The sequence below is a fragment of the Zeus faber genome, assembly GCF_960531495.2.
Source record: "Zeus faber genome assembly, chromosome: 18".
Classification (NCBI taxonomy): domain Eukaryota; kingdom Metazoa; phylum Chordata; class Actinopteri; order Zeiformes; family Zeidae; genus Zeus; species Zeus faber.
The window spans coordinates 27167282-27195049 of record NC_137210.1 but is presented as its reverse complement, the minus strand read 5'-3'; the positions used below and the strand labels follow the sequence as shown (position 1 = coordinate 27195049).

The 27768-nt window shown below is 44.5% G+C and overlaps 1 protein-coding gene across 2 annotated transcripts; it reads right to left on the bottom strand.

Moving 5' to 3' along the window:
- Positions 1 to 1601: 1601 nt before the first annotated feature.
- On the bottom strand, positions 1602 to 27190 carry LOC307243797 (interferon alpha/beta receptor 1a-like). Of its 2 annotated transcripts, none has more exons than XM_080018750.1 (8): positions 27087 to 27190; positions 16265 to 16406; positions 14357 to 14541; positions 11161 to 11321; positions 7590 to 7743; positions 6671 to 6828; positions 6393 to 6571; positions 1602 to 5675 (listed from the first exon to the last, which is right to left on the bottom strand). In XM_080018750.1, exons 1-8 carry the CDS (start codon positions 27139 to 27141, stop codon positions 5447 to 5449), a joined length of 1263 nt encoding a protein of 420 aa, XP_079874876.1. In that variant the 5' UTR covers positions 27142 to 27190; the 3' UTR covers positions 1602 to 5446. The 2 variants fall into 2 exon arrangements, with proteins under 2 accessions (XP_079874876.1, XP_079874877.1); XM_080018751.1 differs by having other exon boundaries at positions 5517 to 5669; positions 6389 to 6571.
- Positions 27191 to 27768: the final 578 nt, after the last annotated feature.

Genomic DNA, 27768 nt, shown 5'->3' with positions numbered 1-27768 from the left:
GGCATTTATTAAAGGCCATGTTTTTATGTGAGGAAGTACAGTTAATTAAATAACCCTTCTCACCTTCCATGTGTGGGGATGGTATCTCAGGCGGTAGAGCTGGTGGTCTAGTGATCTAAAGGTTGCTGGTTGGATCCCAGGCTCCTCCTGCTAGCATGCTGTAGTGTCCTTGAGCAAGACACTTAACCCCTCATTGCTCCTGATGGCTGCGTCTGTCGGTGTTTGAACAATTGTAAGTCGCTTTGGATAAAAGCGTCTGATCAATGTAATGTGTGATTCTAAATTTATCTGGAGCCATTCAATGTATTTGCGTTCACCTGTGTCCGTCACGCCCGCCCAACAAGGATGTTTGAAAAAAAGCCAATATTTAGTTTAATTTTTGCATTTTTCTGTCCCTGAAGTGGACGGATCCCATACATCCAGCATGATATGGTTCGGGCCACATCACTTTTTCATTTGGACATTCGGTTGGAACCTTAAAATCAGTTTCATCGGGATTCGGGGGTTTATTACTTAGTTTTCATATATGTATTTTATTAGTATATACACACTCTTCTATATCCTCTTCATTCACTCTGTAGGTTATATTCCCCAATGAGCTGCTACAATAAAAATGCTTTATTATTGAGATGTTGATTATTACTTTCTTACTTATTTTATTATTTTGTTCATCGGTTTACTTTTTTAGAATTTATTCTTGACCATTTGTATATTTATAACATCCATCTATACAATACATATATACAATGTAATAATAATAATAATAATAATAATAATATATACACAATAAATATGCTATATTATTGAGCTATTGAATGATTACTTTAATACTTATTTTATTGTATTGGGCTGTTTATTACTTGTTTTTGTGTATATATTATGAATTTAGTGTCTATGTCCTCTAAATTCATTCTGTACTTCATGTAGCCCACAGAGCTGCTGCAGGTCTGAACTTGTACTGCACCCTACCTCCAGATCAAAGTGTTTCCCAACTCAATGACTCAGGAGAGACGTTTGATTTGAAACGTGCTCCTGGAACCTTGAAAATGCTGTGATCCAGGAAACAAGAACCCAAAACTGTCAAGAGAGAGTGTGTGTGTGTGTGTATGTGTGTGTGTGTGTGTGTGTTTAACGCCTTATGAGTGTATTTAGAGCTTGCTTTTGAAATATTTTTTACGATGTTGATGATGAAGAAATGAGGAACAGGAAGGATTCCTCCAGGTCCTCCCTGACGAACCAACCTCTACTAAGCTGTTGAACGCAGCTCAACGAGGCCTCCAAACAACGTTCCATCTCTTGGAAAAGGGGAAAACCTGACACATACATACATATATATATATATATATATATATATATATAAAAAAATAAAGTAATTTCCCCCTGGGATTATTAAAGTATTTCTGATTCTGATTTACATACATACTGTATATACAGTACACACACACACACACACACACACACACACACCGTTCCAAATGATTATGCAAATTAATTAAGTGTCCTAAACATTACATTTTTTGTTTTTCAATTCAACCCATGGATGGTGTGTCTCAGGGCTCCTTGCATCACTGAAATCAAGATTCAAGATTTAAGAGGTTTATTCGTCACATACATCTACATACTTTCATACATATATGCAGTGAAATGTAATTGCAGTGAAATGTAACCTCATAACCTCATAACCTCAACCTCAGACACCTGTGATAATTAGTTTGAAGGTGAGCCCAATTCAAAGAAAACGACTTAAGAAGGACGTTCCACATTATTAAGCAGCTACGGGTTTCAAGCAACATGGGAAAGAAAAAGGATCTCTGCTGCCGAAAAGCCTCAAGCAGTACAATGCCTTGGACGAGGTATGAAAGCATGAGATATTTCACAAAAACTTAAGCGTGATCATCTTACTGTGAAGAGATTTGTGGCTGATTCAGAGCAGACGGGTTGGTGCAGATAAAGGCAGAATGAGGAAGCTTTCTGTCTGTCAGACAGATTCATGGGATGAAGAGAGCAGCTGCTAAAATGCCGTTAAAAAGCAGCAAACAGGTATTTGAAGCTGCTGGTGCCTCTGGAGTCCCACCAACCTCAAGGTGTAGGATCCTCCAGAGGCTTGCAGCTGTGCATAAAGCTACTATTGGGGCCCCCTAAGCAATGCTCACAAGCAGAAAGGGTTGCAGGGGGCCCAGAAATACATGAAGACTCATTTTCAAACAGTCTTGTTTACTGATGACCAACCCTGGGTGGTGCAGATGGATGGAGTAGTGGATGGTTGGTGGATGGCCACCATGTCCCAACAAAGCTGCCATGTTTTGGGCCGGAATCACGGGGAGAGAGCTGGGAGGCCCCTTTAGGGCCCCTGAAGGTGTAAAAATGACTTCGGCAAAGTAGATAGTTTGTGACTGAGCACTTTCTTCCACGGTACAAAAAGAAGAACCGGGCCTCCCGTAGCAAAACCATCTTCCTGCCTGACAACGCACCATCTCATGCTGCAAAGAATAGCTCTGTGTCATTGGTTGCTATGGGCATAAAAGGAAAGAAACTCATGGTGTGGCCCCCATCCTCCCCTGACCTCCACCCTATTGAGAACCTTTGGAGCTTCCTCCAGCAAAAGATCTATGAGGGTGGAGGCAGTTTGCATCAAACCAGCAGCTCTGGGAGGCTGTTCTGACGTCCTGCAAAGAAATTCAAGCAGAAACTCTCCAAAAACTCACAAGTTCAATGGAGGCAAGAATAGTGAAGGTGATTTGAAAGAAGGCTCCTATGTTGACATGGAACTTGGCCTGTTAAGATGTTTTTGATTGAAATAGCTTTTGATTTCAGTAAATATGACCTCCTAATGCTGCACATTCAACAAATGACCATTTTCAGTTCTTTACAACCTATAAAATGTTTTTGAAACTCTGTTGTGCATAATAATTTGGAACAGCGCATCTTGAGTTTAATATATTTTTTTTAAATACTGTTATCATTGGGAGGTTTGTTCAATAACATTAGAATTATACCCTAACGGTTGATGACTTAAATTATACTGACTGTTTTGCATCGACTATTTCAGAAAATCAGAGAAAAATATCATTTGCATTATAATTTGGAGTCTCTCTCTCAAAACAGCGTAACGATCTCGTTGCCGCGGTCGCCACTTCCAGAGTGGATTGGCGCGGCCTTGCAATTTTGACCTTGCATGAATCGTGACGGCACACCTGCTGCACCTGCTGACGAGCGGGTGGAGCTCGTGGGAGGCAAAGTGAAGGAGCCAACAAAGGGTTCAACACCGGAGGGTAACGTGTTTTAATAAGAGAGATTGTCCACGACGCGGAGCCGACGCAGCGGCTTCCGTCGCCTCCCACCGCTTTACATTACAGCTCCGCCCGGTTCCACCCACAAGAACCCACTGACTGGCTGCTTTGGAGCAAGGCACTACCGAGCAAAACGCTTCTAAGGCTTTAAAATGTCGCTTTCTCTTTTCATTTTCTCTTTCGTTTGTTGTTTCCATGGTAACAGGGGAAACTCCAGTCAAATAATTTGCGAAACGTCCCGAGCGACCGTCAGCCGTTTCGGTTCCAAATTCTAAATTATTTTCTTTGCTCCATTGTGAGATTTGTCTTACGTTTCAGGGTCTTGCAGTATGCTTGAGTATGAAACTCGTATTTTGGGGATCGCAGGCGCCACCGCCTCCCCTTTCGCCGCCCGCCATGGCCTGCGGTGCTGCAGCGCCACCACGAAAAGTACCAAACGTCTGAGGAACCGCGGCAGCGGTTTTACGGAAAGACCACGCCGTTCATGAGTATGGGGAAAGCGGGGGCGCACGCTGCAAGACCATCAGGCCATTTTGGCCATGGCCCCGCCCCACACACCACGAGCTACAAAACTGAAGTGCACTTTGATACTGTGTGTGTGTGTGTGTGTGTGTATGTGTGTCACACTTTCAACATCTGTTAGAATTTGGAAAATCTTGCAGCGTGGGCTTCAGCTTGGTTTTCGTTGCACACACGTTATTTTTCCCCCCGCGTAATCATCTCTCCCCGTCAGACGGTTGAAGGTATTGTGCAACTTGAGAGGAATCTTAAAAACAAAGCAAAAGCGGAAGTAAGACAGATAAATACCACGTGATTCAAAAACAGAAAATTGGCACAGACCCCAAGATTCTACGAGAATCGTAACTGGACGAAAAAAAACGAAAAACAAACGGAATAAAAAGTGAGCGATGAGGGCGTGGTCACACTGCTCTATTTACACACAGCGGGACGAGGCGGAGTAACCCAAACGAGCGGCGGTTCCCCCAAAGGTTCGGACGCGCAGACACAGCCGGGGGAGCGCCGGAAAAAACCCTTCCCTTCGTCCCTCTGGGGTTTCTCGGCGAGGACGGGAAGTCGCCGGGACAGGGAGGCGACGGAGTCGGAGACGCGGCGGGCGGAGGCCCCCCCACGGATCCAAAAAACCCAGTTTCCGTGCGGCGAACACGGACAGCACCTCCGGGCTCCGAGAGGTAAAAACCCCGCCTGCAACGCTGAATCAACCGACCTCGAATCTGAGACGCCTCATTTGCGCTTAAGGACAATCGGATAATAATGTATAATTATTATTATTCATATGTCCATGTAGAATTTTATTTTATACATATTTTTCCCACCATAACCTTCCACCCCTTGGCACGCGCTACAGAAGGCCATTTGTGCGCCCATGTGGAATTTCGAGGAAAAACTATTATTTATTTATTATTTAATTGATCAAATATTATTAAAAATGATTATTCTTTAGGTGTAATAACGACGCAGTCCCTTTGGAAACATGGGAGATTCCTCCTGTCTGGACCCTGTAGAGGCTGAGGTGTGTGTGGATCCCAAAAGTGCTCCTCTTCGCGGCTTCAGGTGTTTCCACTCCGCATCCCAGGTCAGGGTGGAGGAGAACAGCGCCAACGGCACAAATACAAACCTTTTCAGTTTTGTTTTGTTTTTTTTGTAACGGATGTTCAAGAAGTTTCCAGTTTCCTTTACGGTTCTTTGTGTTTTTTTTTTGGTCCTTGTGGTGTGTGGAAGGAGGGTTTGTTGGTTGGGCTCACCAGCGGCAGGTTCAAAAACCCCGTCCACGCACACACTGAGAGGAGCCCCGTCAGGACACGCTCCATCTGCTCCAGGCTTGTTCCACCCAGCCCCCTCTCTACAATAAACTGGTGCCTACAACCCACCGTCGTCTGTGTCTCTGTGCTGGGGGGCCCTGGAAACGCCACTTGAGCGGCGTGGGGCGGATGGAACTACCGCAGTCCTCTTTAAAACAAAAAACAACAAAAACCAACCCAAATTGTTGGACGACACAATCGTCTGTTTTCACCGTGTGGGGTGAAGGACTGGAGATAGCGAGAAACATCAAAATCCTTTTAAAGGTTAGAGTCGGGGTTTCCACGTCTTTCAAAGTCGTTTCTCCCCCCTCACAAAAAAAAAAATCACAGTGCATTTCAGACGCACACGTCCCCGACGCCCTCGTCCAGCATCCCCGCCCGCCACTTGGGGCCCATGTCCTCCATCTTGAGCTGCTCCTGGGTGGAGGTGGAGACGGGGTCCCTCCAGGGCTCCCCCGTCCCAGCTGAGGATTGAGCGCTGCTGGGCAGCAGCTTCTGGCCGGAGCCCCCCTCCGTGGAGTAGACCCCCGAGTCACCGCTGCCCCCGCTGCCCTGCCGGCTGTGTCTGCAACCAAAGAGACATTTTAATCTGTTCAAATTATTATTATCAATAATAACAAAAAAAAAAAAAAAAACTATAAAAAAAAGTCAGATATTATAGAAAAGCAACTGGATTTTCATCCCCAAATGTTTGGCAGACTAAGCTCTGGCTGAATACCAGAGCCCACCACTGGCCCACACAATCATATGTTTTATACAATACATATAGACAGACAGAAATATAAAAAAAAATGTAAAAGATAATAATAATAATAATAAAACGGTAATAATAATAAAGTTATTTGTGTAGCATCTTTCATACAAAATTTGTAGCTCAAAGTGCTTTATAGATATTTGGGAATTAATCATTTACAGTGAATGAATAGTGCATTTAAGGAGAAAAAGAAAACAAGATAATAAATAATAATCAAATAAAAAAGAAAAATAATACATAAAAAATAATCTTCTCGCCGTGAAGCAGATGCAATTCATTCACAGACCACGAGGAAGCCACAGAGCGGAGTTTGGGAAAACCTGTTACGTCCGAAAAACCACATGTGTATATTGATCAACATATATAAAATTACATGTTGATCAATATATGTCATGAACCGGACCTGGCGGCCTGTATTGTTCAGGAAATAGAACAATATATCAGACAAGCCCGGGACGGTGCCCGGTATTGTCTGATACTTGTGCATCGGCAGAGCGGGGACGACCTTCTCTCCACACTATGACTGACCTGCAGTCCGGCTCCAGGCCTGAGGGGGGCGCTGCGGGCACGGCAGCAGGCGGAGGCGTGTGGATCTCCAGGAGCACCGCCTCGGGACAGACGCTCACCTTGTCGAAGACCAGCTCGGCCTCAGAGTCCGGGGTGAGGAGGCGGGGCACGTCGGAGCCGGGGGAGGAGTCACAGAGATACTGGAAGGGAGGGAGGGAGGGAGAGGGAAAGATGGAGCGGTCACGGGTGGTGTATTCTGGATATACTGGGGGCAGGGCGCCAATGGCGGTGGTCTCTACCTCCTGGATGTGTGCGGGCAGCTGGATGGACGGGTAGAAGGAGGACTTGAGGGTCCTGTAGCACCGGAAGAAGAGGTAGAGCGGCAGCAGGACCACCACGAAGCCCAGGACCAGGGAGAGCAGGAAGTAGAGCACGATCTGCCACCAGGGGGTTGCACCTGACACACACACACACACACACACACACACACACACACACACACACACACACACACACACACACACACACACACACACACACACACACACACACACACACACACACACACTGAACGTTTCTACAGAACAAATATTTCACAGAACTCTGTAGTAATTCATTGTACTACAGATTTTTAGATACATATGAAGATGACGTGGTTTTCACTCGAGAGGAAAATGGTGGCATGACAACAAACAACATGGCGTCCAGGCTGATAATGGACGCACAGACGTGGACAAATGTGTTGGCACCCTTACAGCTCATTGAAACAAGGTTTTCAGAGATCAATTATTGATAAAGAGATCAATCATATTCTAAAATGACCCGGGACAAGATTTGTCGGTGCCCTTTGACGAAAGAAGAAGAACGCACAATTTTCTCTGAAATAACTTGAAACTTACAAAAGTAACTGGCGTCCACCATTGTTTGTTCCACATTTAATAGGAATGAGACTTGGCTTTTGATTTTTGATTCAACAGGATATTTTACATCATGAAAACAAATATAAAATGTCCCGGACAAAAATGATGGGACCCTCGGCCTCTTATTTTGTTGCACCACCAATCACTGCAACCAAGAGATCTCTGTAGCTGAGACCCCGACTGTATCCATCTCTCTACCCATCCATCCATCCATCCAGCCATCCATCTCTCCACCCATCCATCCCTCCACCCATCCATCCATCTCTCCATCCTTCCATCTATCCACCCACCCACCCACCTTCGATCTGCATGCAGTGGGGGGCGGTGAAGCCGCTGCTCTTGTTGTAGAAGTCGAAGCGTGACTGGACGCTCACGCAGTAGGAGGTCCAGGCCTGGAGGTCGGGCAGCGTCACCAGGTTGACGTCCGTGTCCAGGACGTGGGGGTGCAGGGTCTGGGGGCGGGGCACACAGTACAACCACCACCACCACAACAAGGGGACTTAACGTTGTGGTTCCACAAGGATCGAAGGGGGGAGCTGATTCAATAACACTTTTAAAATTGCGTTTTGTGCATTGAGGCCATTATCTACCCTAGAAATACCCTAAAGACGGAAAGGAATACCTAACCTCCCTGCCAACATTCTGTTGGCATTTTTAGGTTTATTTTTATGGTGCTTTCGGTTAATTCTTTTGGCTTTTTTGTGTTATTATATAATATTAAACTATATTTAATGCTTAAGTATTTCACTATTTTCTCTTATCTTTAGCTTTATCTGGTTCTCTGCCAGGTTTATTTCATTAGTTATTGTATATGACCACATTTTTATTGTAAATGTAATTATTTGGGTAATTTTATGAAAAAGTATTTTGTTTTTGTTCTGCTATTTTTGAGATTTTTGTTTGTATATCACTAGTGTATATTGCCATATCTTTTTACTGTGTATGACTAACTGCTTTATTATAAACCTATAATAGCCTATTTTTTATTCTATTACTTCATTTTTATTGCCTATTTTGATGTGAGCTGTTTTGTCGCTGTCATTTGAATGAATAACATATCAATCTATTCATCAATCTCTTACGGCTACACAGGGAAGTAAAATCCAAATTCTAACACTCTCAATGTTAGTACACACATCCCCAACAGGAAACTGGGCGGCCAAGCAGAGTGATAAGTTTCTGCAGCAGAGTGGTAAGTTTGTGCAGCAGAGAGGTAAGTTTCTCAATGGTAACACCTTCAGCGAGGTTGTTGCTGTGAACAGTTATGCATGATTGGAGCCAACATTTAGTGAGACCCTGAGTCGTAAAAATAGTGAACCTATCTGTGGTAGTGGGGAGGGGTTTTGGCGGCATCTGCAGGTGGAGGGAGCCAGCAGCGGCAACCGAGCGTGGACGCAGCTGCGGGAGATTGAGGTTATTCGGAGAGTCTTACAAAGCTGTTGTGGTTTCGCCTCTCTCTCCTGACAGCAGGGCTGGTCTCCCAGTCCAGACCGCACCCAACGTTATTAGCGATGAGGTTTGTTTGAAAAGACAAACACCTTGTTTTGTGTTTGAATAAACGCCAGGCTGGTTTGTGTTCTCCCTGCCTCCTGGTCCATCTCTACCCTGCAACCGACAAGAGACTGGTTACATCAGTGGTCTCAACCTGAAATGACCAGGGAGCCACTGGCCAGGTTGTTTTCTTCTAGGGGGGCGTCGCTGAACTTCAAGGGAAAACCGGCCTGTTTTTCCTTTATTTTTATATATGTTTGTTTTTCCCCTGCACATTAGTGAATTGCCTCGTAATACTGTCCCCTATGTAACTGTTTATTTTATTTTTTTAACATTAAGTATCTTTGTGTGTATCAATTAAGTATCGTGATTTGAAAAAAAATATTTGCGGGGCCAGATTTATCAATAAATGATCCCTATGTCGCTGGCACCATTAAAATTGTCTTGCAGGCCTGCCCCGCCCTGTAGTTTGAGACCCCTGTGTTACACTATCCTTTAAAGCTGCATTGCAACTGACGGGGTGATGTCAGTATTGGCACAGGTTCACATGGTTCCAAAGACAAACACAGAATGTTCTTCCTGCTGGGAGTGCTATTCAAATGGTGTAACAAGGAAGGACGGTCAGCAGCTCAGAGATGGATGTTGGTTTTACATACTGTCAATTACTCTGAGGTAGATTGATATGACTTGGTTTTACATACGGTACTATAAGCCCTTAAACCAACACTCAAATGCAGCGTGGCTAGCATCGAGGGCTTCGCTGTTAGAACTCAGCTTTCCGCATCAGACGTGACATTTGGCTGCCGTCGTGGCACCAGCAGGAAATAGGAAATGTGGCGAGCGCGCGTCTTGAGGAGAAAAATAACAAAAAGACAAAGCGGGTAATCCAGCAGCCGCTGAGACGCGGTGGTGCCGGTGGTTTCGCTTTGATCCCACCACGTGTTTTTGTGGTTGTTGCACCTGCGTTGTTATTCAGAATGTTGCACGATAGAAACAAGAACAACAAAGGGAACAATAACCAATAATACCTCCATGCCCCCCCCGCCTCGCCCCACAAGACCCTCAGGACCAATAATAAAACAATTTTGCATTCAGACATTCATACCGAGCAGCTGCTGAAGAGCTTACAGGCTCCAATCACAACTCCACGGTTTTTTTTTTTTTTTTTCCTTTAATCATAAAGAAAATCCACTTATCTCGCTTTGATGTTTACGCTTATCTTAGAGGTCCTAAAAAAAACCCCCCTGATTAATAAAATAAGATACAACTTTATAAATCCCTGTTGAGAATATCAGGTAAATGTATTAATTTCACTTAATAGTAAAGTGTTATCTTATCTTCTACTGTTATTCTTTCATGAAGTACCACAGACACTGCGCCGTTACTGTGTATAATGCTACATACATATACAATAATATACATAAGATAAAAATTTATGAATGGACCAACATGTCTGCCTTGGGGTTTTTTCTGTGGTGCCTAAACCCCCCAGGACCCCCCAGGACGCACGCTCCACCAGGCTCCGCCAGGTGCCAGGCTCATGGCTCTTTGGGGCCGAGGGACGAAAAGGGAAGTGCAAGCAGGAAATAAAGGTGTGGTTTTTGGGTGGGCTCATAAAAATAAATGTTTGAATGGCATTTTGAGAGAAGCGCCAATTTTCGCCGAATAAATACTGGAATTTAATTTGTGGTGCATAACAGCACAAATTGATACTTAATTAAATTTGAATTCGATAATTTTAATTCTATTTCTCTGCTGATGAAACAACAACCGTCCTCAGTAAGGTCCGTTCAATGACGATCATTTAACGTGGTCACCTGAGGTGGTGGTGTTTTTTTTTTTTGTTTTTTTTGTTCATCCATCTTCATCCGTTCATCCATCGAGCTTCAGCGCACGAAGGGACACGAGCGATCGAGACCCGAGCCTCCGCAGAAGAACCCTGGCAACTTCTCCAAGAGGCTCGGAACGGCAACAGCATATTATTGATTTGATATTGATTTGATTAAGGGTTTTTCTGTACACCGCACTTTGTGTGTATCATAAATTGATAGATAAAAACTATTCATGGCATTATTTTTGAAAGCATCCTCACTTTACAGCATTTTTTTCACAAGTGCCTAAAACTTTTGCACAGTACCAGGCACGCACACAACATTTTTTTAATGTATATTTTATTTTCTATTTTGCATTTCTTGCAGAGAGCAGTGGAGAGGGAAATAGGGGGTAGCAAGCAAAGGGCCGCAGGCACCGGCATCTGGTTGAGCCACCAGGAAGCCATAATATGTATGTTAGTTTTACATACACATACGTCTATTTGACATGTAAAAAATATGGTATCAGACATGCGGTACAAGTCTGAACAAACGAGGTATATGTACCTTTGCGTCTCTGGAGCGCTCCCAGTACCGGATGCGGAAGTACATCTTGTTGTGCATCTCCCGCATGGAGCCGTTGGTGCTGGTCAGCGGGTCTGAGATTACCACGTCCAGCAGAGCCCCGGCCCGAGCCAGGACCACCTGGGAGGGAGGGCCCAGGGCCGCTGGGGGAGGGAACACAGAACGCCTCGGGTTATTTTACTATAACGTCATACGAATAGGACGTTTGCTCTCATACCAGTGGTTTCTGATGTCGTGGGGGGAGGGGGTCCTTCAAGAGATTCCTGGGGGTCCCCAGGAAAAAAAAAAAATTGTAGTTCAACTCAGAGAATGTACAATAATTGCTGTTTTGGTCTTAGTTTTGGTTTTACGTCAACTATGTGTTTCTTCTCAACTACACTGATAGAAACAGCAAGAAGGTCCTGGGTTCGATTCCCGCCTGGAGCGCTGTTGGCACCGTGCTCTGGCGGGTTATCTCCCAAACAGGAGCCTTTCTGTGTGGAGTTTGCATGTTCTCCCCGTGCTCACTGACCTAACCTCAGTAAGGACCCCCACCAAAAACATGCACACATCACCGTCTGACCAGCGATGGACACTCGTCACCAGGTCCCCGGGCGTCGTCGTCGAACACTGCCCGCTGCTCCTGGCTGCCCCCCCGGAGGAAGGACAAGCCCATGGATGGGTGTAATGCAGAGGCCCCATTTCACCGGCCACCACCCAAAAAAGCATGTGTGTGTGTGTGTGTGTGTGTGTGTGTGTGTGTATATATATGCATGTGTTGTAGTGTGGTGTGTTGTGTGACAAATAAAGATTCTTCTTCTCCTAAAAAAAAGACAGGTATGGAAGTTTGGAGCCAATCATATGGAACCATGCAACTCTTCTCAGTGTGGGTTCCAAGACACAGTCTTATCAAACGGGGTCTGTGGCCTAATGCGGATGGAATTGACGGTCCTGGATGTCAAAGAGGTCTCCACTCACTGACTTATACTGTGTGTTAAACACAGTTGCATATTAACAATATCTGACCAAAGAAATGGGATCTTAACCAGCCAGAAAATCTTGGAAAAAAAACAAGAGAGTAAGTCCTGCGCAGAGATGTGTGTATGAGTCTTCATCTTTCTTCTCCGTAGAGAAAACCGCTGATTCTAAGGATTGAGTCACATGAAACAATTAACTTTTAATGTTTTCTGGATGCGTATTTAAGAATATAGTATAATTTCCTTCACAGCTTTTTTCCTTTTTTTGACATTGGTTTTCTGCAGTGTGCACAGCATTGTGAGACTGTGTTAAAGGGATATGCCAATTAATTTGACTGTCCGACAAATGACCACACCGGTGGCCCTTAAATGAAATATTAAAATACTAAATATAAACAGTAGATAAATATATAAGATGGCTCATTAGTGTAAAACTACTGACCGATAATGAATTGTTTTTGGACTTTATTTTTTTTCCTTTTCTGTTTTTTAGTAATAATAATAATTATATTTATTTGTATAGCACCTTTCATCCACAACATGTAACTCAAAGTGGTTTGCATTAATTAGAATAATTAAAATAACAAAATAAATGTAGAAACAGGGTCAAAAAAAGCTAAATAAAGTAGATATACAAAATAGCATTAAAATAAAAAAATAAAACATGCAAAATGCATTTCATTAAAAAAGGTAAATATTATACTAATTTTCAGATTTGGGGTCATCAATTGAGACCATGAAGGATCACGACCATTCTTCAGCGAATTATCTTCTTATTAGAATGGAGTTGTTTTTGTTTTTTTTCTGTCATATCTGGCAACCCAGAAGCCTTTGCGAGCCCGACCGCCTGCCCTGGAAGGGAGTGCTGGAGTCCTGTCGTTGTTTTCCGTCCTCCACCCTCTGGGCTTTGGGTCTGGAAAGCTGCCAAACTGTCCTTTGAATGCAGGCCCGTAGCAGCCACGTTCTTCTTTTAGAAGTCCATTTGACTTAAAGGAGGCTGTACTTGAGCTGCCAGCGTATCTCAGAGAAAGATATAATCATTCTCTTTCCTTTCCTGACCCTCCTACCATCCATCTAACCCCCCCCCCCCCTTCCTCTCCTGGTACAAAAAAAACAACAACAAAAAACAAAACAAAACAATAGCACAACTTTCAGAATGTGAACTTGTTGATAGAAGGGTGGGTGTATGCTCACTCTTCATTTTGACTTTTTACATTATGAGGTTTTATTCTATTCTTTTGTTGTCCATTTTTCTATTCTTTTTCACTTTTTATTTTGAAGCTTTTATCTTTGTAGTGTTTTTAGGTTAATCTTTCTGGTTCACTGTTAGGTCTATTTCATTAGTTATTGTGTATGAATTTTTCGGGTTTATTTTAATTTTTTGGGGTAACTTCTATTTTTATTTTATTTATTCTTATTGTTTTCTGTGTTTGATAAGAATTTTATATTTCTATATGAACTCTTGTATGACGTATATGTACTCTGCTCTCTTTCTGTAGGCTAAGCTGAGTTCAAATTTTATTGTTGTGTTTTTCCTCTTAGATTCTTGTACGATATATGTGTACTCTGTTCTTCTTCTCAAGGCTAAGTAAGAGTTCAAGTCTTTAAAAGGACATAAACTAATCACTTTCTGTGCCCTGATGCAAAGAGGAGGGAGGCAACATGTCTCGATCGTAAAGTACTGTAAACATCAACATATGGTCGGTCTCAACGAAAACTGCCCCATCAATGAGACGGTCATGTCAGCATGTTCTATGCAGGGGCGTCTTGACATCTGCTGACCTCCATCCCAGCGGCCCGGCCCGGCTTCTCCTCTGCAAGAAGACTGTATAAAAGCTCAGCTCACCAGTGAGAAATTGCGCATTTCCTCTGTGACTTTCTGTTTTATTGTTACACTGAGACTGCTCCTTTTGAACCACCCTGGATCCTCTTGTACAAGATTAAATACTTTGTTAAGCTAAAGTATTTGTCTCTGATTTCCTCTGTAACGATTAGTCCGTCCACGAACAAAATTCATAGCTGTTTTACTTAAACACTATGTATTGAAAAACATAGCATATATTTGTAGGTTATATTTTGTTGTTCATCATTAGGTTTATTGACATTTTGTTGTGTACAATTACTGTATATTTGTCCATATATTGCACTATTTATCTATGTAGCCATCCACTTATCTGTCTGGCTATCCATTCATCCTTCATCCATCCTCGTTCCTTCCGTACCGTCTTTGTCTGGGCAGAAATCCTCTTTGGCCCACTCGGAGTGCAGCCCACCAGCCTTGGCGCACACGCGGATCACGTAGATCCCATGGAAGTAGAGGTTGGAGGGGGTCAGGTCGCAGTGGGTGTGAGGCGTCCTCTTGCATACCGTGGTCCAGACCGGTTTCGAAAAAGACTCCATGTACTTCCTGGAACGAAGACACTTTGAGCATAACGCCGTGTTGTAGACAGATAGATAGATAAGATACTTTATCAACCCCCGAAGAGAAACTGCTGTGTCAGCGATGGCTTACATACAAAAAATTCGGCAAAAATAATAAAGCAATGGAAAAAATAGTAATAATATATATTAACAAGAAAATGGAAATATATGGAAAATGTTGGATATGTACATAAAATCCAACAGTTAATCATAGATAATAAAATATGTCAGGATACACTAAGCCTTATGATAAACAAAAACAATAACCTAAAAATGACAGAAAAATAATAAAATAATTAAAATAAAAATAGCAGTGAGCCAGAAAAATAAACCGTAAAATGGTCATATACAATTACTAATGGAGGTAAGCCGGAAGATGAACCCAATATGAGAAAGAAATAGTAATGTACTTTAAACCTAAAGACACAACATTAAATATAAGGCAAAAAGAAAAATCATCACTCTACCTCCTGACATTATTTCCTCTAATAACACACCCAAAGTGACCAACAGTGGCTCTCATGAGTCAAACACCCAACCTGAACAATGTAAAGGTCAAATAACACTTCCGACATTTTTAACCTTTACAGAAACCTGGGTCACCGCCAAAGCACCAGATGCCAAAATACTACAAACCTAGGTATGGTAGTGGTTTGATTTATGTAAAGATAATGGTTAGTTATTGGTTATATGATTACATTGTCACTGTATACACACCAATCAGCCACAACATTAAAACCACTGAAAGGTGAAGTGGGATATATTATTAATATATATAGTGTTATATATATTATAAATATATATATAGTGTTATATATTATTATTATACGAGGCAGCAAGTGAACAGTCAGTTGTTGAAGTTGATGTGTTGAAGCAGCGTAAGGATCTGAGCCACTTTGACAAGGAGCACATTGTGATGCTGGACGACTGGGTCAGAGCATCTGCAAAACCACAGGTCTTGTTGGTCAGGTTCCTGCTATGCAGTGGTTACTACCTACCAAAAGTGCTCCAAGGAAGAACGACTGGTGAACCGGCGACAGGGTCATGGGCTCCCAAGGCTCATTAATGCAAGTTCAAGTTCAATTTCAAGAGATTATTTGTCACATACATACAGTCATGTGTGTAGCCAAGTCCAGCCCGTCTGGTTCGATCCCACAGAAGAACTAGCACAAAGGGGTGAAACAGTGAACGGTGCTATGATAGAAAAGTGTCAGAACACACAGTGCATGGCAGCTTGCTGCGTATGGAACTGGTCGTAGTGTCCATGCTGAACCCTGTTCACCCCTGAAAGCACCTACAATGGACATGTGAGAGTCAGAACTGGACCATGGAGCAATGGAAGAAGGTGGCCTGGTCTGATGAATCACATTTTCTTCTACATCATGCAGATGGGCTGGGTTAGGGTCCGATCCGATGGAGCATCTGTGGGATGCGCTGGAACAACGAGCCCGATCCATGGGGCCCCACCTCGCAATGTCCACGTCTTAAAGGATCTGCTGCTAAGGTCTTGGTGTCAGATACAACGGGACACAGAATCCATGGCTCCACAGGTCAGAGCAGTTTTGGCGGCACGAGGGGGGACTACACAATATTAGTGGTTATTAGTGGTGGTTTTATTGTTGTGGCAGATCGTTGTATGTATGGGGAGAGGGAGTGTTATTGGCTAAAAACTATAAACCAAGACAAGCTGGAGGGATCCTGAGACTTACGGCAGGTACTGCACAGTGAAGGTGACTGTGTGTCGGCCTGTGGCGTCGGGCTGGTCTTGCCTGTGCCAGCTCCACTTCAGATTGTACTGGGTGTTCAGCGTGGCCATGGTCAGGTTCTGTGGTTTTTGGACCTCCGCTTGGACTGCAATGAACAGGAAGAACAAGGAAATGCCGTAAGGCCCCCAAGTCCACACGTGGCTCGGATCGTCTCTCAACCATCCCAGTCCCATGACTTTGGTCAACCTAAGGATGTTATTGTTCCAGAAAGATTGTAAGATATTGAGGCTTAAATATTGGTTTATTTGAGGGCATAGACTAGACATGCAGTGTAGACGCACAAATCTAGAAAGCTCTGTGCTGCCAAGGTGGGGGTGAGCATAAAGCCAAACCCACGGCTTAAAATCCTCTTTTCAGAAACCGGATAACATTGCTGTGCAGAATCAACACCCATTTGTTTCCCCGCAGTATATAAGTGTAAAGCAAGAATAGTTCCTTTTTAATGGTTGAATAAAAATCACACAGAGGATTTGCACAAACACTTTCTTGTTGCTCAATAAGAAGTCTGCTTTTGGCGGCCCGCACCTGAAACCACAAAAATGAGAGTATACAACTTGAACGGCCACTCCACGCACATTGCATCTCAATGTCAGCAGCTTTGGAATATGAAACACAAATTAATAATCAGGAAAAATAAAAATCCAAAAAACAGAGAAGTAGAGGTTTCTAATTCTAATTTGTCTGGTGGTGGGGCATTTAATGAAGGACCGCAAGAAAGGGGAACTAACAACCTCCTCTGAATAGCTCTCAGGTGAAGACACTTGTAACGCTCCGTCTAACAGTCAGAGCTGTTGCAGAAAAGTGGAAACAACTGCCGCTGATCCATAGAGCATTCAAGATTCAAGATTCAAGATTCAAGATTTTTATTTGTCACATACATATACATACTTCCATACATATATGCAGTGAAATGTAATGCAACGCACCCGGTGATAGCGCACAATATGTCCTAGGAAAAAATAAAAAATAAAATAAAATAAAAAGTACAAAATTCCTTTCTAATAGACCGACTAACTGACTCCTATAACGTAATACAGTAAGTGGAATACTTATAGAATAAGATAAAAATATCTAGAATAAAATACAATAAAAATAAATTGAAATAAAATGGAATAGATAGAAGGAATATGGCTATGTATATACAGATATGTGCATTTAAAGTGGCATGTGAATTAAAGTGGCGTGTGAATGTGAATAGTGTGAGGTAGTGTTTGGGATAATACAGCACAGTATACAACAGTACGGCGCAGCAATACGGCATCATGAACAACCCTGAACAGTGACACAGTATGCGGTACAGTATGCTACATACAGTATAGTAGGTAGTGGAGCCTAGTGCATGGCTCAGTTAGGACCCCTGGTGAGGTCAGCATTGACAGTTCAAATGGCGTGCGGGAAAAAACTCTGTCTCAGTCTCTCTGTTCTCGCTGCGTGACTGCGGAGGCGCTTGCCTGACCGCAGCAGCTGAAACAGTCCGTTGTTGGGGTGATGAGGATCCTTCATGATCCTACGGGCTCTGCTACTACACCTCCTGGTGTATAACTCCTGCAAGGGGGGGAGGGTAGTTCCAGTGGTACGTTCAGCTGAACGCACCACCCTCTGCAGGGCCCGCCTGTCCTGGGCAGTACAGTTCCCAAACCAGGCAGTGATGTTGCCTGACAGGATGCTCTCCACTGCTCCAGAGTAGAAGGACTTGAGGATCCTCACCGAGACCCGGAATTTCCTCAGCTGCCTGAGGTGGTAGAGACGCTGCCTTGCCTTTCTCACCAGAGTGTCTGTGTGAACAGTCCATGTTAAGTCCTCTGTGATGTGGACTCCCAGATATCTGAAGCTGCTCACCCTATCGACAGAAGTCCCATTAATCCACAAGGGCGCGTGCGTCCTCGATTGTGATCCACGCCTAAAGTCCACAATCAGCTCCTTGGTTTTGCTGACGTTCAGGTGGAGGCTGTTGTCCTGGCACCAGAGTGACAGGTCAGCCACCTCCTCGCGGTAGGCCTTCTCATTGCAGTCGGTGATCAGGCCCACGACCACGGTGTCGTCAGCAAACTTGATGGTGTTGGAGCTGGACCTGGCCACACAGTCATGTGTGTACAGGGAGTACAGTAGGGGGCTGAGGACGCAGCCCTGGGGGGATCCTGTATTCAGGGTGAGGGAGCTTGACATGTACTTCCCCACCATGACCACCTGGGGGCGGCCTGTGAGGATGTCCAGGATCCAGGTGCACAGCGGACCATTCAATCCGAGCTCCAACAGCTTGACAGCCAGTCTGGTGGGGACTATGGTGTTGAAAGCTGAACTATAATCAATGAACAGCATTCTCACATAGGCCCCCTTCTGGCCATCCAGGCGCGTGAGCGTGGTGTGCAGTACCTGGGAGACCGCGTCATCCGTGGATCTGTTCTGCCGGTACGCGAACTGCAACGGGTCCAAGGTGCGGGGGAGGGAGGCGCAGATGTAATCCTTAATCAGCCTCTCGAAACACTTCATGACCACCGATATGAGGGCCACCGGACGGTAGTCATTCAGGCAGGTTGGAGAGGCGATCTTCGGGACAGGAACGACGGTGGACCTCTTGAAGCAGGATGGGACCACTGATTCAGCCAGGGAGATGTTGAATATTGTGGTGAACACCGGAGCTAGCTGGTTAGCACAGGTCTTCAGTACTCGCCCAGATATGCCGTCTGGGCCTGCAGCTTTCCTGGTGTTCACCCGCATCAAAGCCCTCCTGACCTCGTGCACGGACACTGAGAGTGCGCGCTCATCCCCAGCGGTGTAACTACAATTAGCCGGCGAGCTAGCGGTGCTGCTGCCAGACTCGAACCGCGCATAAAAGGAGTTCAGTTGGTTGGCCAGGGAGGCGTCCACACTCGTGGCTGGGGAGGAGCTGCTCTTGTAGTTTGTTATTGTTCGCAGCCCCTCCCACAAGCGTCTGGTGTCCCCCCGCTCCATCTGCAGCTCCACGGTGTCTCTGTACGTCCGTTTAGCGTCCCTCACCGTCCTCCGCAGATTGTACGACGCCGCTTTGTAGTTGTCCATGTTACCAGATACATGTCCGTCGTTGTAAGCGGCCGTGCGTGCATTCAGAGCGCAGCGGATGGATTTATCAACCCATGGTTTCTGGTTTGGAAATATCCAAACTTTCACCGTGGGAACGATTTCATCCGCGAGCGTAGCCACAAAACTTACTACAGCCTCCGTAAACTCGCTGACGTCACTTGAACTTGTTTGGAACATGTCCCAGTCTACGTCAGTCAGAGCGTCCTGAAGCGCAGCCTCTGATTGGTCCGTCCACCGCTTCACTTCCCTCGTCATCACCAGATCCCGCGCGATCAGAGGCCTGTAAACAGGAAGCAGCGAGATCGCGGCGTGATCTGATTTCCCGAAAGCAGGGAGCGACACGGGCTTGTATCCGTTCTTGTAACAATGGTCCAGAGTTCTGTCTCCCCTGGTGGCACACGTGATGTGTTGGTGGAAATTCGGCAGAACTTTTTTAAGGTTGGCCCTGTTAAAGTCCCCAGTCACCACCACAGCCGCGTTGGGATGTCTGTTCTGAAATCCGCACAACACATCGTACAGAACCGACAGAGCTGCGTCGGTGTCCGCTTGCGGTGGGATATAAACGGCTGTAATGATGACCGTGCTGAATTCCCGGGGGAGATAAAATGGACGGCATAGTATGGTCAGCTGTTCCAGGTTCGGCGAGCAGGAGTGGGAGAGGAATTTGGTGTTGTTGGCGTTACACCAGCGGTTGTTTACCATTAGGCAGACGCCTCCACCTTTGGATTTCCCCGACTCTCCCGTTCTGTCGCCGCGGAACACGGAGAAGGCCTCGGCTGGACGTATGGCTTCATCCGGCACCAGTGGGTTCAGCCATGTTTCCGTCAGGCAGAGGACGCAACAGTTCCTCGTGTCACGCTGGAATTGAATCCTCGCTCGAAGTTCATCCATCTTGTTCTCCAGGGACTGGACGTTGGCAAGAAGGATGCTTGGCAGAGGTGGACGGTAAGGTTGCGTCCTCATTCTGACCCGAATGCCGCCTCGTTTACCTCGGTGCTTCCTCCGTGGGCCGGCTCGTGGAACAGCGACTCCATTTTTGTTGTAGTTGTTGTTGCGAGTGTTCCCGCGTAGGATTTCCGCCGGCCACTCTGCTCCCACGGATAAAAAGTCCCAAAGTTGTTCGTTTAGCGAAATTTTTATATCCATGAGTGCATCGTGGTCGTATGAGTTAATTGTTGATGTTTTTCTGGCGAACATTGTGATAAAAAAAGGAATAAAATACTAAAGAGTGAGAAAGTAACCGGAGCGCCGGCGTAGGCGACCGCTAGGGGCGGCGCCACTATCGCCTATCCTAGAGTGCTTCTAAATTTAGAAGAAGTTAGCACAGATATCCCGCATGACTGGCGGATGGAGATGGTGGTCCAAGGAAGTCCGACCACCAACTTGTAAGGTCCCAGTGGTGTATCAGCTGTTTCCTGCAGTTGTCCCGAGTCATTGTCTTGTGGCTGGGTTATTGTGCAAAATTGTGAAAAAATGATATGTCTACTGTCCAATGTTAACGGACTGATAGAGTTTTGGGGGAAACTTGCTTTTTATCTAGCTTACCAAGGTTCAGAGATTATCAGCATTGCCTGACCTGTGAAACTCAATGCATTTTGTTGACCGTTGACCAATTGAAGCAGCGCCAGGGCTGGACTGGGACAAAAAACTGGCCCTGGCATTTTGGCCCTTCGAAGGCGAAGTGGGCGACTGACAAAGTCTCCCTGTTAAAACCCACTCTGATCGAGTGTGAGTGCTCATGAGGAGGGTGGGCGTTGAGTTCCCGGTGTGGGCGTACTTTCTATTCATTTTTTACATTCTTTTTATGTTACCTTTTCTTTGGCATGGAAAAAAAGTGCATACACGAGAACTTATCATTTCATTCTGTTAATATGCCCTTGTAAAACGTGTCAATTTTTAAGACTTGTGTACTTGTGACTTTATAATGGCACAAAAACTCTGCTTTGATTGTGCTGCGGAGGTATGGAGCTCTAACACCAGAAACAGAGGATGGGGGGAGATGTGATTGGGCAACCCCAGTGTCCCCAGCAAACCCAGCCCAGTCCCCAGCCCAACCCCTGAATGGCACTTAAAATTAGTTGACTGAGTTCAACCGAGCCTCGCTTCAAATATCCCCACATTTGATTAAAATCTTCCGGAAATCTGGGTAGAGCATTTTTGAGACTGTAACTGTAATAATGGCTTCACAAATACATTTCCCTTGAGACAGGCAATAAAGGTGTATCCTGCCTTCTGCCACTTCCGGGCCTGTGCCCTGTACCTACCAGCGTTTCTTTAACATCTAGCGCCCTAACTGGCCCTGGCATTTTGGCCCTTCGAAGGCGAAGCGGGCGACTGACAAAGTCTCCCCGTTAAAACCCACTCTGATCGAGTGTGAGTGCTCATGAGGAGGGTGAGCATTGAGTTCCCGGTGTAGGCGTACTTTCTATTAATTTTTTACATTATTTTTATGTTACCTTTTCTTTGGCATGGAAAAAAAGTGCATACACGAGAACTTATCATTTCATTCTGTTAATATGCCCTTGTAAAATGTGTCAATTTTTAAGACTTGTGTACTCCTTTATAATGGCACAAAAACCCTGCTTTGATTGTGCTGCGGAGGTATGGAGCTCTAACACCAGAAACAGAGGATGGGGGGAGATGTGATTGGGCAACCCCAGCGTCCCCAGCAAACCCAGCCCAGTCCCCAGCCCAACCCCAGAAAATGAATCAATGGGCCGCTGTCCCTGCTTTATGGACCGCCCGTTGGACAACTTGAGATTTTATTTTATTTTTTATTTTATTTTTCTAAATCAAAAATGGTATCGGCCCCAAGGTGTGTCGGCCCACTGGCTAAATGCCCGGTTTGCCAGATTACCAGTCCACCCCTGAATGGCACTTAAAATGAGTTGACTGAGTTCAACCAAGCCTCGCTTCAAATTTCCCCACATTTGATTAAAATCTTCCGGAAATCTGGGTAGAGCATTTTTGAGACTGTAACTGTAATAATGGCTTCACAAATACATGTCCCTTGAGACAGGCAATAAAGGTGTATCCTGCCTTCTGCCACTTCCGGGCCTGTGCCCTGTACCTACCAGCGTTTCTTTAACATCTAGCGCCTACAGCGCAGGATTTAACAAGTCTGTCGGCAAATCTATTTCCTATTAAGGCAGCGGAGAAACAAGCTCCATAGAGCACACATTTTTATGGCTTGCTTATAAAGGTGTGGGCTGCTGGAACTTAACCTGTGTCATAATACCACACGTATCCCGTCAGTCTTGTCAAACCAGCTGCGAAACCAGAAGTAGATCATAAATTCCCTCCTTGTACGCGTGCCACTGACTGCAGTAACTTTGTATAGAATGATGTTTCAATAAGTCAGATCGTTGTTGTAAGCACCGTAATACCCTTCTCTGACCCTTTGTGTCCAAGTTGTCTGCGCAGTCCAACCAGGCGTTAGGCGGTGTATTCCGTCTTTCCGGTGAATGAAAAAACCGAAAGCCAACTTTAAAATCAGACTTTAAGCTTGGACCGGAATTAAGAGAAACAGCAAAGCCGGTTCAGAAGCAAAATCACTGCGACCTCTTGCATACACTGCGACATCATGGCCGTATTTGTAACATACTCTTACTTTTTTTACATTCGACTTAATAAAAAAAAAAAAAAAAAAATCCTCCTTATATTTTCCTTAATATTCTATCTTTTTATGCCCACTACGCAGTTGTTGCCTGTCATGCCCCAAGAATTTCATTGTACCGAATGACCTTGTGTTGTACTGTACACGTGACAAATACAACACTTTGAACTTTGAAATCCAGGTCACCTTAAAAACAACAACAAACTGGATTTTCTACTGATTTTCACTGGAGGTGTCGCCATTATTACATAAACACCCGAGCGCAATTATTAGAGTTCCCCGCCAGGATTTTGTGTTTGGTTTGTTCGAACACTCGTAAGTTTCCTTCCAAGTTTCAGGGGCATTTCAAACCCACAATAAATAAAATGTAATAAATAAAATGTGAATTGGCTGCTTTTTCATTAGTTGAGGCAAATTAACTGGATGTTCTGCAACTGCAATGTTCAATGTGAGTAAATGTAAAATCTTAAAATATATGATCAAAATTAAGGTAAAAATACAATAAAAAAAAACAAATTGTCAAATATACACAAATAACCTAAAATACAAAGCAGAAATGGTCAAATATATAAAATGTATGGATAGATTACAGCATTATTGAAAAAATTGTGATTGTATTTGCGTGAGTGAGTGGTATTATTATTATGATTATGATTGTTATTATTATTATTATTATTATTATTATTATTATTAATAATAATAATAATAATAATAATAACAACAACACATTAGTGTCGCACTATGTCGTTTTTGGTATTTGGCACACCTACAGTTTGATTGAAAAATGCACTTTTCCCCCTCTGTCGTAAAACTTCAGTGTGAGCGCCATTTGCCGGAAACTTCGGACAATAGAGTCCTTTTTTTAGCTGTTTTTTTTGGTAAATATTTGGCTCCGACTCTTTAAAACTTTCATCTGCGTTGTTGGGTTAAGCTCGATTGTTGAGCCTCACTGTTTTGCGCTCAGAGAAAGTCCAACGTCTGGGTTGAAGGGGGGGGTCTGTTTGCAGCTGTGGCCCCCCTGCCGGGAGGACCACGGGAGTCTGCCTCTCCCAAACCCAAAATAATGTTATCTTCATGTCTTGGCAGAGCATCAAACCCCTCCACTGAGAGATTGGAGGAGGGAGGAGGAGGAGGCGGAGGAGGAGGGCGGGTCAAGGCTGAGTCGGATGGCAAAGCAAAGGAGGATATGGAACAAGTTCATCATTTTAGGCTCGATTCTTTCCCCCCCCGAGGGTATGTCGTTTTAAAAGATTCTTATTGATATTCCATGTTCCCCACTGGGCTGCTATCACGCCTCAATTTCCCCTACGGAGGATCTTTAACGCACTATATTATCTCATCTTTAGGCCGTAATCCCATAATGAATCTCAAGTCATTTTTGGGCAAAGCCCTCACCATCCTGGCTGCAGAGTGGAGGAGCGGGAGGAGTGCAGGAGGCCATCGAGTCGTAAATAATCTCTTGAACTTGAACTTGAACTTGAACAAGCAAGTCACAGTCACAGGCTGCAGCTGTGACGAAAGCTGACACAACCTTCACTAGAGTTAGGGTGGTTACGGCAGCCATGGTAGAAAAGGTATTTAAGGTGAAGGCGGTTACGGTAGATAAGGTATTTAAGGTAGTTCTGGGAGGTAAGGTATTTAAGGTGGTTCTTATATTTAAGGTAGGTCTGGTTGATAAGGTATTTAAGGTTAAGGTAGTTACGGTACTCAAGGTAGGTCTGGTAGATAGGGTGTTAAAGGTTAAGGTAGTTTTGGTAGTTGAGGTGGTTTTGGTAGTTCTGGTACATAAGGTATATAAGGTTATGGTGGTTCTTGTATTTAACATGTTCTTGTAGATAAGGTATTTAAGGTGAAGGTGGTTCTTGTATTAACATAGTTTTGGTAGGTAAGGTATTTAAGGTTAAGGTGGTTCTTATATTTAAGGTAGTTCTGTTAGATAAGGTATTTAAGGTGAAGGTAGTTACGGTACTTAAGGTAGGTCTGGTAGATAAGGTATTTAAGGTTAGGTGGTTCTTGTATTTAAGGTAGCTAGTAGATATAGTAGTTAAGGTTAATAGTTCTGGTAGTTCTGGTATTAAAGGTAGTTCCGAAAGATAAGGTATATAAGGTTAAGGTGGTAAAGGTAGTTAAGGTAGCTCTGGTATATAAGGTATTTAATTTTGAGGTGGTAAAGCTAGTTAAGATAATGTAGTAATGGTATGTAAGGGTAGTTCTACATGCAACATGCAAACTCCACACAGAAAGGCTCCTGGTTTTTTTTTTCCGGCGGGTTATCTTCCAAAAAACAGGAGCCTTTCTGTGTGGAGTTTGCATGTTCTCCCCGTGCTCACATGGGGTTTCCTCCACCTCACGTCAGTAAGGACCCCCACCAAAAACATGCACCCATCATGGTCTGACCAGCGATGGACACTTATCACCTGGTCCCCGGGCGCGTCCACGTATGCTGCCCACTGCTCCTGGCTGTGCCCCCGGAGGAAGGACAAGCCAGGATGGGTCAAAAGCAGAGGAGCCATTTCACCGGCCACCATCAAGCATGTGCATGTGTGTGTGTGTGCAAGCATGTGTTGTGGAGTGTCGTGTGACAATTAAAGACTGTTTCTTCTTCTTTCTTCTTCTTCTAGTTGATAAGGTATTTAAGGTTTTGGTGGTAAAGGTAATTATGGTATTTAAGGTAGTACTGGTAAATAAGGTATTCAAGGTTAAGGTAGTTATGGTAGCTAAGATTCAAGGTTGAGGTAGTTCTGGAATATAAGGTATTTAAGGTGATGGTGGTTCTTGTATTCAAGGTAGCTCTGGTAGATAAGGTATTTAATGCTGATGTGGTAAAGATAGTTAAGGTAGTTATGGTCTTTAAGGTAGTTCTGGTTGAGAAGGTATTTCAGGTTGAGGTGGTAAAGGTAGTTATGGAATTGAAGGTAGTTCTGGTAAATAAGGTACAGTATTTAAGATTGCATTGGTAAAGGCAGTTAAGGTACCTAAGGTTGTTCTGGTTGATAAGGTTTTTAAGGTTGAGGTGGTAAAGGTAGTTAAGGTAGTTCTGGTATTTAAGGTAGTTCTGATAGATAAGGTATTTAACATTGCGGTGGTAAATGTGATCAAGGTAGTTGTGGAATTTCAGGTAGCTGTGGTTGATAAGGTATTTAAGGTTGAGGTGGTAAAGGTAGTTCTGGTATTTAAGGTAGTTCTGGTACATGGGGTATTTAAGGTTGAGGTGGTAAAGGTAATTAAGGTAGTTATGGCATTAAAGGTAGTTATGGTAGATATTTGATAGTTAAGGTAGTTAAAGTAGTTCCGGTAGTCCACTGACAGGAAAGGGGAATTAGAATCTCATCGTAATACTTGACTGTGACATTGGGTCAAGTGCTTAGTACAATGGAAAAAAACAGATTCATTGTTTTATCTGAAAAGAGAGAGAAAAAAATATATATACAGTATATACACACTCACACATTGCTATATACAGTACATTGTTGTAAAATGTATATTATTATATAATATATATAATAATATACATTAGGTTAAGTGCTTAGTACACTGCAAAATGGTCATTAGTAGAAGAAGAAGAAGAAGAAGAAGCAGCAGCAGTGCATTGCAGCGGTGCGCTGTTGGCACCGTGCTCCGGGCGGGTTATCCCCCAAACAAGCCAGGATGGGTTAAAAGCAGAGACCTGTGCTGTGTGATCATTAAAGACTCTTCTTCTATAGCGTGTGTGTACTACGTTACTACAGAACAGTATATTTAGTTAGTACATTGAGACGATGACTCACTGCATTACATTAACAGAAACATAATAATCCATAAATGATCAATTCGGGTCTGGATCAAACGTGAACACTACGCGGGTTGAAATCACCGGGTGATGACATCAACCCTCCAAGGCCGCGTTCGGCTCCTTCTGTTTGGTTGCTTTGATTACGTTCCGCGTGTCGACCGCTGCCCCGGAGCACGGGCGGACGGGCGGACGGGCGGACGGGCGGACGGACGGACGGACGGACGGGCGGGCGGACGGACGGACGGACGGACGGGCGGACGGAGCCCCCGCGAGGAGGAGGCCCGCGGCCGCCGCACCGTGGGGAGAGGCGGACTTACCGGGCCCTGAGCGGAGGCACAGGAACAAGACGAGCGCGTAGGAAGCGGCGGCCATGGCGCAGAGGGGGGGGAAACACAAAAGAAACACCCGTCGCCCTGGTGGCTTCCTTTTACCCAGGACGCGTCGCCCGGAGCTCCGCTGCTCTGCACCCGCCCACACACACTGACACGCACACACACACTGCGGGCCCAGCGCGCCTCACTGCGCAGGCTCGCCGCTGCGTTCGCGATACCTCGGGAAACTCGGAATTTCGAGCCCGTCCGGCGTCGCTTCCGGTCTGGGTACGCGGCTCACCTCGGCGCTCCAGGTGTAGATGTCTATATCCCTCGCACTTTAAAGAGCGTCTATTTGGAGGAAAACAATCAAAGAAAGAAAGAAAGAAAGAAAGAAACAAGAAATCATGTGTTTTTCAAAGAAAAAACATGATTGTCTAGAAAGTTAAGGAACTACCTAGTCATAGACTACGTTTCATTGTTCCCGATCCCCCCCAACTTTGCCCAAGAACCAATGAAATGACCAAAGAACATTTTTTGTCGCTCTGTTTAAAGTTACCAAACTATATCAGGTTCTGCAGGAGGCTGAAGTTGGCCATTCACCAGCTCCTCTATTACGACAGGGGTCTATTCAGAGGCTGACCTCTGTCCTGGACTGTGGGAGCCTCTATTGAGGGATTTCTCAAAT